We start from the raw sequence: 12,164 nt of genomic DNA, 5'->3' as shown, positions 1-12,164 counted from the left end.
GTCGAAAAGTGGATTTCCCATATTCTTGGATTTCAGGGGTGTGAGCTGCTTGGTCATCCAGTCATACATGTTGATCAGTAGCATCAGGGTCAATTGACATGTATAGACCTTCCATCTCTGTGTTTTACTTCCCACTGCCAAACATGATCACTGGAGGTGCTAAAATTCCATGTGCATTGTGTTCTATCTGCACGACTATCACTGTTCCGTAGCCACTGTTGGCAAGTATAGAGTTAGCCAGTGGCTAATGTGACTTGAGAAAGTTCTTGGAGCACAAAGAAAAGGTGAGCTTTTCCTGGAATGCAGATGTGCAAGGTACCTGGCACCTTGCACATCTGTCTGCAGAGTGATTGTTCTGCTGTGTTTCAATGCAGCATTGTCACAGTGGCTTTTGATGATCCTGAACCCAAATTCAGGATTGTGATTGGGCTGTTGGACTTCAACCAGAATGGCACAGATCTTGATGGTATCAGTAAACAGGCCATGGCATCAGTAGTGGGATTCCTAAAAGAACAATGCTACAGACATGGAAGCTAAGAGTCACATTTGTTATTTAATTTCTCTCTTGAAACGCTCTTGAAGACATGTTCCTCTTGAAATAATAAGCAGTACTCTTAAATGCACAGGCCATCCTGGGAACTATAAAGCTCTCTGGCCTTCTTACATAAACAAAACTGATAGTTCAGCCTAGAAAATCAAGAAGATTGTTCTTTCTTTTTTTAAAAAAAGGATAACTATATTTTACTGAGATTTATTTACATTACATTAAGAATTAGAACAGCTTTATGTTGTTCTTTACAGTTTTATCCTAAGAGTGCTTCCTTCTAGAAGGCAACACTTTGAATTATGTTTTAAAGTTTACTGCTGTCATTGTAAAACCTTTAATCTGTAGATGCCATGCCCCTAAACTCCATCTGCTTTGTTACCTTGCTTCCTGTTTATTTTTTTTTAATTCCCTGCCTTTGGCTGTTTTCCTTCTTTGCTTTTCTGTAACTTGTTTTGCTTGAATTTTCTGCCATCTTTGCTTCTTCATCTGGCTTTCTGGTTCTTGGAATCATTGAAGATCGCATCAGAAGTGTCAGTGCACCAATATTAGGTACCGTACATCTATGCAGCTTTTATGTCTGCAATTAATTTAGATTTTTTTTAAAATCTCTTGATTGAAAATATGAATTAAAGAAAGTGGAGTATCTAAGTTTTGATTTCAGATCCTGAAATGGAAAAAAACATTTTGTGAAATAAAATGAAATTTAGACAAAGAGTACATTTTAACGATGGTTGTTGTAGGTTTCTCCCCCCCCCATCAAAACAACACACCCATAACAAAAAACACCCTGATGACCATAATCACTCAGTCTCCTAAAAAGGAGAAAAAGTTGATCCCACAGCTACAGATACTCAACTATCTCACACACTACACCAGAACACAGACAGAGTTCTAACTCCTGTCTTCTGAAGATGCCAGCCACAGAGACCAGCGAAATGTTAGGAAGAAGAAGAAAAAACCCTCCAGAACACAGCCAAATAGTCGGAAAAACTTACAACAACCATCAGATCCCGGCTGTGAAAGCCTTCGAGAATACATAGCACATTTTAACTTTGGAAGTAGTCATTGAGAGTCATGTTAATTTTATCTGATTCTAAGTATAATTCAAACTCCCACCAAATATGTCCTATTGCAGATGGACAGGTTTACCAATCTTATGCTAAACCTGTCCATTTTATAATTCTTGGACTCCTCAGTTAACTGATGGTTGTTGGTTTTTTGTTGTTGTTTTGACACATGATATGGTACACCTTAGTGAGATATATTTTCAGATATTAATGGAAACAATCTATAAACTTGAGAAGCTATATGGATCTTTATTTCCCAAGTGCCCAGTGAAATTTGAGATTACCAGGAATGATTTCAGAAGCTGGCTGCGGGGAAAAAAGGGGGAAAAATTAGAGGGACTGGCTCTTTATAAATAATTTCAGTGGCATTTTTAACTCTCAGGGGATTCTGACAACATGGATGGTACAGTGACTTCAGAAGACCTTTCACCCTTGTCATCTGGAACAGATTCAGGTGCACAGTCTCCATTATCTCCAGAAAGTAAAAGAAGCCCAAGAGGAATAAAGAAAATATGGGGAAAGTAAGATTTTTCTGGTGCTTTGTTGTCTTTGAAAAAAAAAACCACTGCATAAACACTGGAAATTATTGAATATGTTAGTTTTAAAAGTTCTTACATTCTAATACCTTGTGGACTTTTATTTTTCTAAAAAGAATACGCCGGACGCAGTCTGGAAATTTTCCTGGAGATGATCTGGGCTTGGGTGAATTTCGAAGAGGTGGCCTTCGTGCAACAGCTGGACCTAGACTGTCTCGCTCAAAGGACACCAAGGGACAAAAAAAGTAATGATTGATTGCTTATTTATACTGAAGCATTGCTAAATATAGCATAACAAAGTGGTCTGCTTGAACCTTGAACCTTTACAGATGTTAGTTAATAAGTGGTAAAGGCCTATTTGCAATTCCACACTAGACAAACAAGGAGTTTGCTTTGAAACCTTGAATTCTTTTTAAATTTCTTATTATCAAGTGGCCCTCTGTCACACAGGACCCATCTCATGACCTGGTAGCAGTGTCAAAGGTAAAAGAAGATGTTAGTACTTGTCCTTCCCCACTTCTTCCACAAGTTACTTCTGGAAATTGTCTTTTATCTATCTGCATGGCCCAGTTGTTCCAGGTCACTAAAAATGATCTGACAATTGCAATGAGACAAGAATGATTCAATATGGGCTCATTGCTACTGTGCTATTGTTGATTCAACTATATACTCTTAATCGGCTTCCATTTCTTGGTCATGCTGACAGAACAGAGAAATGTTCAGGGTAACCTGGGCAGTATATGCTGTCCTTGAACACTTAGTAATTTAGTGTTGCTCTAACAATACGAAAGAGCTCCAAGGAGATGGCCATGCATTGGAAACCCTTTGTGAGGGAAAGCCAGAATACCCACTGAGGCCAAGCAAGCTTTTAAGAGAGCAGCTATGCTCCAGCAAGAGAAAGAGGGTTCTTCTTCCTACCGAGCTACCACTGTGAGACAAGCAAGATGTAAATCTGGGTCCACTTTTTGCAGTACAATAACCAGTCTGGATCCCATAGTCTCTTTTGTTATCTGATGACAAAAGTTGGCTGATGAACCACTGACCTGTTTTCTTTCTCTACTAATCTTGTCTCACCCTTCCATCTATGATAATCATCATAGTGTTGCTGTGAAAGCCAGCATGACAGTTAATTGAAAATGCTTTATGGTTTGCTAAATGCAAGAGAATATATGTTAATGTGAATGTGAAGTTCCATTCTTTCCTTCCTAGTGATCACAATGCCCCCTTTCCCCAATGGAGCACTGAGCGTGTTTGCAGTTGGCTTGAGGATTTTGGTCTTGGCCAGTATGTCATCTTTGCACGGCAGTGGGTAACATCTGGCCACACCCTTTTAACAGCAACACCACAGGATATGGAAAAGGTACGAGATTCTGGCACCTCAGCAGTTCCTCTGTTTACTGAAGGTTATTGAAAGGAATTGAGTTTTTCTAAAGAAGTTAATCACTGGTGGCAAACTCAGAATTATATATATAGTACTTTTAAAAAAGGTATAAAATAAATCATTGGTTAATCTGCAGTGATGCCTGTCCTGTAGTAAATGAATAGATTAATTCTGGAAAAACATCCGATGATAGCCTTGGAAGACCTCTTAAAAAAATAATCTAAAATTGAGGAGCAGTTCCATAAAATGACAGAGAAATCCAGACCAGGATTTTGGTAGGTTTGCCAATTGTGCTGATTAATCTGGAAAAAAAGACAGATTTGTATCGTTAGATATCTTGATAAAGGACCTTTTATAGCATTTGTAGGTCAAAAGTCAGCACTTTAAAATATGAGTGGAAACAAAGTGTGGAAGTACAGTAAATCTTTTAGGGGTAGTGAAATAGCAGCATGACATCAGTTTCCAGTTGATAACTTGACAGCCCTGTTTTGACCTCTGAGGTTTTAAAATTTTTTTCAAGGGTGACCATTGATATTGTGACCATCACAGTTACTCTGATTGTTTCCAAAACATGGAAACACAGTGAACTGTAGCAATCTTTTTGTACAAATCTGTGGTGCTACCACATTTTGGACTACTGCATTTCTGCTTGCGCCACCTCAGAAGATATTATGGTTCCAGAGAAGGTGCAGAGAACAGCACTTACAGATTTGGAGCTTTGTTTTTTACCAGATCAGAAAAATATAAGGGGCAACACATGAAGTTGCTGTTGGTCCATCCAGCCTGATGTTGTTGACAGTGATTGACAGGGGCTCTCCAGAATTTCAGACAGCAGTTGTTGTTTTTTCAGGCCAGCGTGCATTCACCAAACATAGAACCTGGGGACTTCCCCATACAAAGCATAGGCTTTAACACGGAAGCTAGATATATAAAATGATGTGTGCTATGTAGGAGAGGATTTGAAAGATATTTTTTTCTGTGCAACTCAGATGTGTAATGATGGCTGCCAGCATGGATGGATCTAAAAGGTACACCCAAGAGAATGCTAGGAATTTTAGTACCTATTACACCCAATAGTACCTATTAAACCCACTATTGCCATATTCTACTTGTAGATTTCCTGTAGGCACCAGATTGGCTGCTTTGGGGACAGAATGCTTCACTCAATAGGCCTTTGTTCTTATCCACAAGGGTTCTTCTCTCTTTTTTTCCATAGCAGGAACTTCAGACACATAGGTGTGAGAGATTAAGCTAGCCATCCTCAACACAAAGTCGGTGACTGTGAGCCAGAAGTGTGCATGTAATAGATCCTACCATGTGTCTTGATTTATTGGTCAGTGGCTCCTTCAACAATCCCTGCTGAGTCATCATGCTGCTATTTAAATATATTCACCTAATCATATGTGGACATTATTGCAGTATAATATATGAATCACAAATTCTTTGCACCAACTATGAAACTACGTGTGTTCTGCCTATGCAAGTACCAAGTTCGCAGGCATGGCTTTAATTGCCACTCTTTCTCCATAGGAACTAGGGATAAAGCATCCTCTACATAGGAAGAAATTGGTTTTAGCAGTTAAAGCTATAAATACAAAACAAGATGATAAGTCTGCACAGCTAGATCACATCTGGGTGACCCGTAAGTATTTGTAGTGGTTAAAATAGACTTTGGTGAACTTTTTTCACATACAAATGTGGAGGTTCATTTCTCTCCTATCCATCTATAAAATAGTCACAGATATGGATTTGTAATTACTATCAAATGTAAGAGCATTGTTTCCAGTTTTCGTAATTATGTAGCTTCTTTAATAGCAAAACATGAACATTGTTAGAATAAACATACATTAATCTAGTGGCGGAGGAGACATAGAGATCATAGAATCATCATCAGAGGACGCTTATTCTCCAAAAAGAAACCTATTTTTTTGGAAAGGTTTTTATAGTAACTAGAGGTTTTTCTACTAACTAGAAGCCAACATGGATTTGTCAAGAACAAATCCTGCCAAACTAATTTGATCTCTTTTTTTTTAAATCAGGTAACCTCCCTGATAGACAGATGGAATACTGTAGATAGTATATCTTGACTTCAGCAAAGCCTTTGACAAAGTGCCCCATGATATCCTGATTAGCAAGCTAACTAGGTGTGGGCTGGATAGATCAAGTGTCGGGTGGATACACAGTGGGCTACAGAGTCTACTCAGAGGGTGATGATTAATGGGTCCTTCTCTAACTGGGAGGAGGTCACAAGTGGGGTACCCCAAGGCTCAGTCCTGGGCCCGGTGCTCTTCAATATCTTTATTAATGACTTGGATGAGAGAGTGCAGGGAATGCCTGTCAGATCTGCAAATGATACCAAATTGGGCAGAATAGCTAATGCCCTAGAAGACAGAAACAAAATTCAAATGACCTCAATAGGATACAGCACTGGGCCAAAAGCAACAGAATAAAATTCAACAGGGATAATTGCAAAGTACTGCACCTTGGAAAAAGAAATCAATTGAACAGTTACAAGATGGGGGATACCTGGCTCAGCAAAACTATGAGCAAGAAGGATCTTGGAATTGTCATAGATCACAAGCTAAATATGAGCCAACAGTGTGATGTGGCTACAAAAAAGGTGAATGCTATTTTAGGCTGCATTAATAGAAATATAGTTTCCAAATTCCTCAAGGTGCTAGTCCCCTTCTATTCAGCACTGGTTAGGTCTCACGTTGAACACTGTGTTCAGTTCTGGACACCACACTTCAGGAAGAATGCTAACAAATTGGAACAGGTTCAGAGGAGGGCAACGAGGATGATTACGAGGCTGGAAACCAAGCCTTATGAGGAAAGGAGGAAAGAATTGGGCATGTTCAGCCTTGAGAAAAGAATGCTGAGGGGTGATATGATAGCACTTTTCAAATACTGTATTTGAAAGGCTATCATACAGAGGAGGGACAAGATCTGTTCTCAATCATCCCAGAGTGCAGGACACGCAACAATGGGCTCAAAGGAAGCCAGATTTTGGTTGAGTATCAGGAAAAACTTCCTAACTCTTAAGAGCAGTACAACAGTGGAACCAGTTAACTTGGGAGTTGGTGAGTGCTCCAACACTGGAAAACTTAGATAAAAAAACTCAGATAAGCACTTGGCAGATATGCTTTGATTGTATTCCTGCACTGAGCAGGGAGTTGGACATGATGGCCTTGTAGACCCCTTCCAGCTTCACTTTTCTTTGATTCTATAAGCAGTCTTTTTGTGTGTTCTGTAGGATGGCTTGATGATATTGGCTTACCTCAGTACAAAGATCAGTTTCATGAGTCCAGAGTCGATGGCCGAATGCTGCAATATCTAACTGTGGTGAGCTGGCAGGAGCTGATCCTATCCTTTCCTTCCTCTCAGATAATGGTAGGAGCAGGGGAGTAAATGAATGGTTCCCTAGGTCAGGGGAGAACAAGAGACTTCTTCGCCTTTCTAGTTTTATTTCTAAAAATAACTGATTTGAAATGTGTATTGCCGATTTGTTCAGAAGTAGAAAATAAAAACTCTTAAAACAACTCTAGCCCTGATGGCCCTATAGAGGTCAACAAAATTGGGGAGCGGCAGTCCATTCAGACCATTCACAGTGATTCCGGACTAAAATACAAATGCAACAATGTGATTTTTTAAAAAAAAAGTTGTTATTGTTTGTTAAACCTAATTGCTGAGAGGGAGCATGGGTAGCTTTTATCAGGTTCATGATATAGGAGGGAAGAGTTAAACTTTCTCTTCCTGTGTGTCCTGATCCTGCTGAAAATAAACCCACAGACTAAGGCATTAAGCATAACCTCATAACACAGGAAATAGAAAACAGCAGAAAAGCTGTTGCACTCTGGAGAAAAATAGTGATGTGGAAACTAAAAATGGGGAGGATATGTTTGGCCAGTCAGTGAAATGCTGAGGGCATTCTGTTTCATTTAAACTATTACAGGGGATGAAAGATGTTCTGCCATCTGTGGAGAGAAGGTTCTATGGGATAAGATTCTGTAGATTCCTTAATGAATTATGTCCTCACACACACAAACACATGACTGGAAGGGCTTCTTTAGGTCCAAACGTGTTACTCCAATCCTACCTCAAGAGGGTGGGGGGAGCACACTATTATTTTTCAGGTTTCAGTTTGTTTTCTGGGGATTTCATTAGATTAGATCTCTTCTGTTAGGCTACCTAGTAAAGTGTGCTTTTGACACGGCATGCTCCTGGACCTTTTGATTTTGTTTTGCAGAATGACCTCCTCTTTCTCAAAGTCACAAGCCAGCTGCATCATCTCAGCATTAAGTGTGCCATTCACGTGCTGCACGTGAACAATTTCAACCCTCACTGCTTGCGTAGGAGGCCAGCCAATGAGGTGAAGAAGCAAACCACCCCAATTGTTCTTTTTCTAGAAGTAGAAAGCCTGTTTACTCAGTAACAAAGAAAGTGAGAGTGGGAAAGTATCAGTGTTTTTCTTCCCAGGGAAAGCTCTCTTTCTATTTAGCCGAGGGAAGCTGCTCTGGTGCTCTTTTTTCATGTCTGCAGAGAGTAATTTGTACATTATTTGGGGATGTGTTTTGGGAGCAGGAGAGTGTTACTAATTCATGGGTAGATTCACTGGCACACTAGTCCCCTCCTGTACCAATAGATCTCTGACAGGTTTTCTGAAATGTAAGTGTGCTGTTGTGTTGCATTATTAAATGTGAAACAAGATTCGAGCAAAACCTGGTATGTTGTGGATCAGGAGAGATAACTACTGTATACAGGAGGAATTACTCTGAAAACAGTATCTCACTGAAGAGATAGACATAGTAAATGTTCAGTTCATTTCTGCATAAATCTTCATTTATGATTTTTATCTTTTCCCCACTCAGAATAACATTTCACCTTCTGAAGTAGTGCAATGGTCCAATCACCGAGTGATGGAATGGCTCAGATCAGTAGATCTGGCTGAATACGCGCCAAACCTTCGAGGAAGTGGAGTTCATGGTGGCCTCATTGTAAGAAAGTATATTCTGAACTTTCTGTACACAAAACATAAATGGGGGTGGGGAGATAGAGATAGAGAAAGATTTATTTTTCAAAGCATTTCTGCAACCTATATGCTTCATGTCTGTGAACTGAAGGAAAAAAGTATGGTTGTCATGATAGGAAACGTATTCATTGATCAGTTCAAGTGTTGTTGTTTTTTAAGGAAAACAACACTGTCAGTGATGAGTGCCCATTTTAATAAATGATTTTGTATAACAAGCTGCTTCCCCAATCTTTGGATTCGAGTATGTGGATTTGTGAAAATGAAATTAGAGAATGGAAATTACTTTCAAATTGGCAATTGATAAAGTGTCAGCAGAGTATATGATGGAGCAGGTTCCTGCAAAAAGAGAACAAATTGTCTTTCATCGTGGAAGATCCTTACCAATGCCACAAAAGTGAAATGGCTTCTATGGAAAATGAACAATGTCTTAAAGTCACGATGCCCTTGATAGAAGTTTCTAGGGAGAATATTTTGAGGTCCAGAAGTCCATGATTTGGGTATCTCTATCCACTGTTCCAGAGGTAAAAATAGGTCCCCAACTCCAAAGTAAAGCCCATGTGTCTCTACTCCTTCTGCTGAAACAAGTAGGGATAGAAATGCTGTACATGCCTTCCACCAAGAAATACTGCTCCCTTCTTTTTCTTCAGCCCCCTTTGTGATACCTTTTGCCGTAAAGATCATGTGGTTTCAATTCTAACAGATCCTTGAACCTCGTTTTAATGGTGATACACTGGCAATGCTTCTCAACATTCCGCCTCAAAAGACGCTGCTCAGACGCCACTTGACCACTAACTTCAATGTGCTCATTGGACCAGAAGCACAGCAAGAAAAAAGAGAAATAATTGAATCTACAGCTTATACGCCTCTGACTACGACTGCTAAAGTTCGGGTAGGTTACAGAGGAGTAATAATGCTGCTCAGACACATGACTGAAGCTTTGTCTGTATGAGTTCAATTGGAGCAGGCTGTAGTGGGCTAAAAACTGAAGGTTAGGTAGAGGTCCACTATGCCATCTGGCACAGTCCTTGCAACCAAATGACGTACGCACCTCAGGTGACCCTACTTGATCTGCAGATGCCATTGAGGCTTGAGCATAAATATGGGCTGAAATGCACCATAACCATGTAGGAGAGGCACCCCGTCCCGTGTTTCTCCACACCCACATGTCTCTACCTGACACTCTCCTTTGAATTACTGATGTATGTTATACATATGTATGAAGTTGCACAATGGAAAAACTTGTATTTCTCTGCCACCTGTATGTCAGAGATTTTAAAGGAAGGCAGTGGGGTGTGAAGGAGAAGGGAGGGGGAACTGCTGTTCATTCATGGGTATGCCATATAGATAGATGCAAAAGATAAGGTGAGGTGAATTTCATTCCACTTCAAACACACTGAAGCAGTAGAACATAGGGAACAATCTTGTGTTTGTTCAAGTTAGGTCCCATTGATTTTGGTGGGGCTAATTTCCAAATGCAAAGATAAGATTTTAAAAATCCCTCCTTGCCTCCTTCTTCCCATTCTGGAAGGAAGATTTCATTTTCACAATTTTTTCTAAGTGGTGCAATAGATCAGCGCTGCCCTAATTGGTTTAAAGAAATAATTTTTTGCTCTGTTCCCTCCATTGCCCAAACAGCGAGCCAAATGCCATCTGATTGCACCTGAAGTTAGGTTGCACTTTGAAAATTGGGTTTTATGGTAGGATTTGCACTTTAAAAATTGATCGGCACATGGTTAGGTTGAATCTTGAAAGTCAGTCTTCAGAGTGTTATAGAGTGTTCTAATTTCACCCTCTAGTGTCAGATCATTTAGAAATTCTGGCCATATGTCTACTGTAAATCTCTGTTAGTAATAGCAACGGCTTATCATGGAGAATCCTGGGAAATCTGACTTGTTAATTATGTTACTCATTTGAAATTGAATGGTTGTGAACGTAAAACCTTTTTAAGGCAACTGTATAGCTCTTTTTGAGACAGACTTATCTATACAATGTAGACATAGCCCCAAGCTGACACACAAAAAGTTGGATCCAGTTTCCGGGACACCAACAGGTGGATTCCTGAAGCAGAGTTCTGCTCAGAATGCTCTCTGCTAGAAAATGAAGGGAGAAGTGATCCCTCCCAAGGCTGCCCAACCCTCTGCTGTCATCCAGTCTGTTCCTGATAGTACAGCTCTGAAGTGCTATAACCATGCTTTGGAAGGATAGCTTAATTACAGGGAGAGCTCAGTAGGGGAGCACATGCTTTGCAAATAAGAGGTCCTAGATTTAATTCTCAGACCTCCAGTGAGGAGTACAAAAAACTGCCTAAAAGAGTTGAAAGGAGTGGGCTTGAGGACCCGATAGGCAACTTCCTGTTTTCCTAGATGGCATCTACTTGTGCTTTGCTTTATGTTTTATTCTGAACCTTTGTTTTCCTCCCCTACATGTGTGAAAGCAAGCATCTCCCTCTCCATCTTCTTAGACCATTCTCTTCAGAGTACATTTATTAGTAAAAGCAAAATGAACTTGTTCAATTTCCTCCAGGAAGTTATGGAATGGATTTTGCCACGCCTTCAATTGATTCCCTCCAGGAAATGGAGAGTGTCAATGAACAGCATGGCAAAATCTATTCCCATTATCATGGTAAAGTGTGTGAAAGGTCATTTTTCTGCTGAAAGCATAATTGTCTTGCATGTGGTGTGCTGCTGAAATAGCTGCTGAAATTAGTATTACTCTACCTCCCTTCTGTGATAATCTTTGACACTGTTCTTTCTCTCTCTCTCCCCCTTGTCCCTGTCCCCGTTCATTCCTATTAGCCAAAGAAACTTGGATTTTCACATTTTGGCAACTTAAGAAAAAAGAAGTTTGATGAGTCCACAGATTACATATGTCCTATGGATACAAACACCACCAATGGCATTCAGAAGACTTGTGGTGCATATAAAATGCATAATGCGCTCCCTGACAAAGAACTAGACAAACTGGATCAGGTGGGCCAGGCTGACTGATGTTGCTCATCTCTCATGATCTACATGCATCCCAAAACTTACTGATAACCTACTGTTACAATACATGATGCATCTGCATGGATTTAATGAATGTATTACAATGAGACCAAAACATCTTATACTTAAAAAATATCATCTGAATTATTTTCCATTGGCAACTAGACGTTATCCTACTCATCTTCTGAAGCCCTTTTTCAGGAGTAGAAAAAACTTTACACAGCCATTGAGGTTGAAATCAAAGCACCCCAAAGTCTTGACCTAGAAAGGGGTACTCTCTGTGCATTGCTGTTGCAGGGCGGTTACTTTTTAAATAAACCGTACATGCTGCCCAGAGATATTTTTAACTTTTTCTATTAGTTTTTTTAATATAAGCAGTTGTAAAGATGTATCTATTTTATTCTGAACAATGCAACTGGACTGTATATTTTTAATGTAATACGCTACATCAGCTGTGCAGTGTCTGCGCCATATTGAATGTATAGAGTATGTTATTAAAAGGCGTAAACAGTGCATCCTCAAAACAAAACAAAATGAAAATACAACTTTATCAGCAAAAGAATAAAAGTAATACCCTGGCGTGAAAGTCTAACTTATGTTGTGATTATTTCTTTGTGATG

The 12,164-nt window shown here is 39.7% G+C and overlaps 2 protein-coding genes and 1 long non-coding RNA gene across 28 annotated transcripts in view; 1 reads left to right on the top strand and 2 right to left on the bottom strand.

The window, feature by feature from the left end:
- The window catches only part of PPFIBP2 (PPFIB scaffold protein 2), a 143,292-nt gene that overhangs the window by 124,642 nt on the left and 6,486 nt on the right, over positions 1–12,164 (top strand). For 18 of the 25 annotated variants that reach the window (XM_072985799.2, XM_078383981.1, XM_078383978.1 and 15 more), the window contains 10 exons: positions 1,064–1,096; positions 1,997–2,135; positions 2,267–2,395; positions 3,360–3,510; positions 5,062–5,173; positions 6,785–6,873; positions 7,778–7,900; positions 8,400–8,525; positions 9,261–9,449; positions 11,356–11,529. In XM_072985799.2, coding sequence (XP_072841900.2) covers positions 1,064–1,096; positions 1,997–2,135; positions 2,267–2,395; positions 3,360–3,510; positions 5,062–5,173; positions 6,785–6,873; positions 7,778–7,900; positions 8,400–8,525; positions 9,261–9,449; positions 11,356–11,529 — 1,265 coding nt within the window. Of the gene's footprint in view, positions 1–1,063; positions 1,097–1,996; positions 2,136–2,266; positions 2,396–3,359; positions 3,511–5,061; positions 5,174–6,784; positions 6,874–7,777; positions 7,901–8,399; positions 8,526–9,260; positions 9,450–11,355; positions 12,137–12,164 lie in introns of those variants that run through there. The other 7 variants (XM_078383980.1, XM_078383977.1, XM_078383996.1 and 4 more) reach the window with 2 other exon arrangements.
- On the bottom strand, positions 979–2,361 carry LOC140703109 (uncharacterized). The gene is made up of 2 exons (XR_012082439.2): positions 2,230–2,361; positions 979–1,211 (listed from the first exon to the last, which is right to left on the bottom strand). It is a non-coding gene; the product is annotated as an uncharacterized LOC140703109 (long non-coding RNA).
- The window catches only part of CYB5R2 (cytochrome b5 reductase 2), a 30,403-nt gene continuing 26,424 nt past the window's right edge, over positions 8,186–12,164 (bottom strand). Inside the window, exon 9 of one of the 2 annotated variants that reach the window (XM_078384004.1) lies at positions 8,186–8,549. In XM_078384004.1, coding sequence (XP_078240130.1) covers positions 8,521–8,549 — 29 coding nt within the window. In that variant the 3' untranslated portion in view covers positions 8,186–8,520. The remainder of the gene's footprint in view (positions 8,550–12,164) is intronic. The other variant, XR_013540890.1, reaches the window with a different exon arrangement.

Source organism: Pogona vitticeps, chromosome 1 (genome assembly GCF_051106095.1).
Source record: "Pogona vitticeps strain Pit_001003342236 chromosome 1, PviZW2.1, whole genome shotgun sequence".
Taxonomy (NCBI): Eukaryota; Metazoa; Chordata; class Lepidosauria; order Squamata; family Agamidae; genus Pogona; species Pogona vitticeps.
This window is presented reverse-complemented; position numbering and strand designations above follow the sequence as displayed.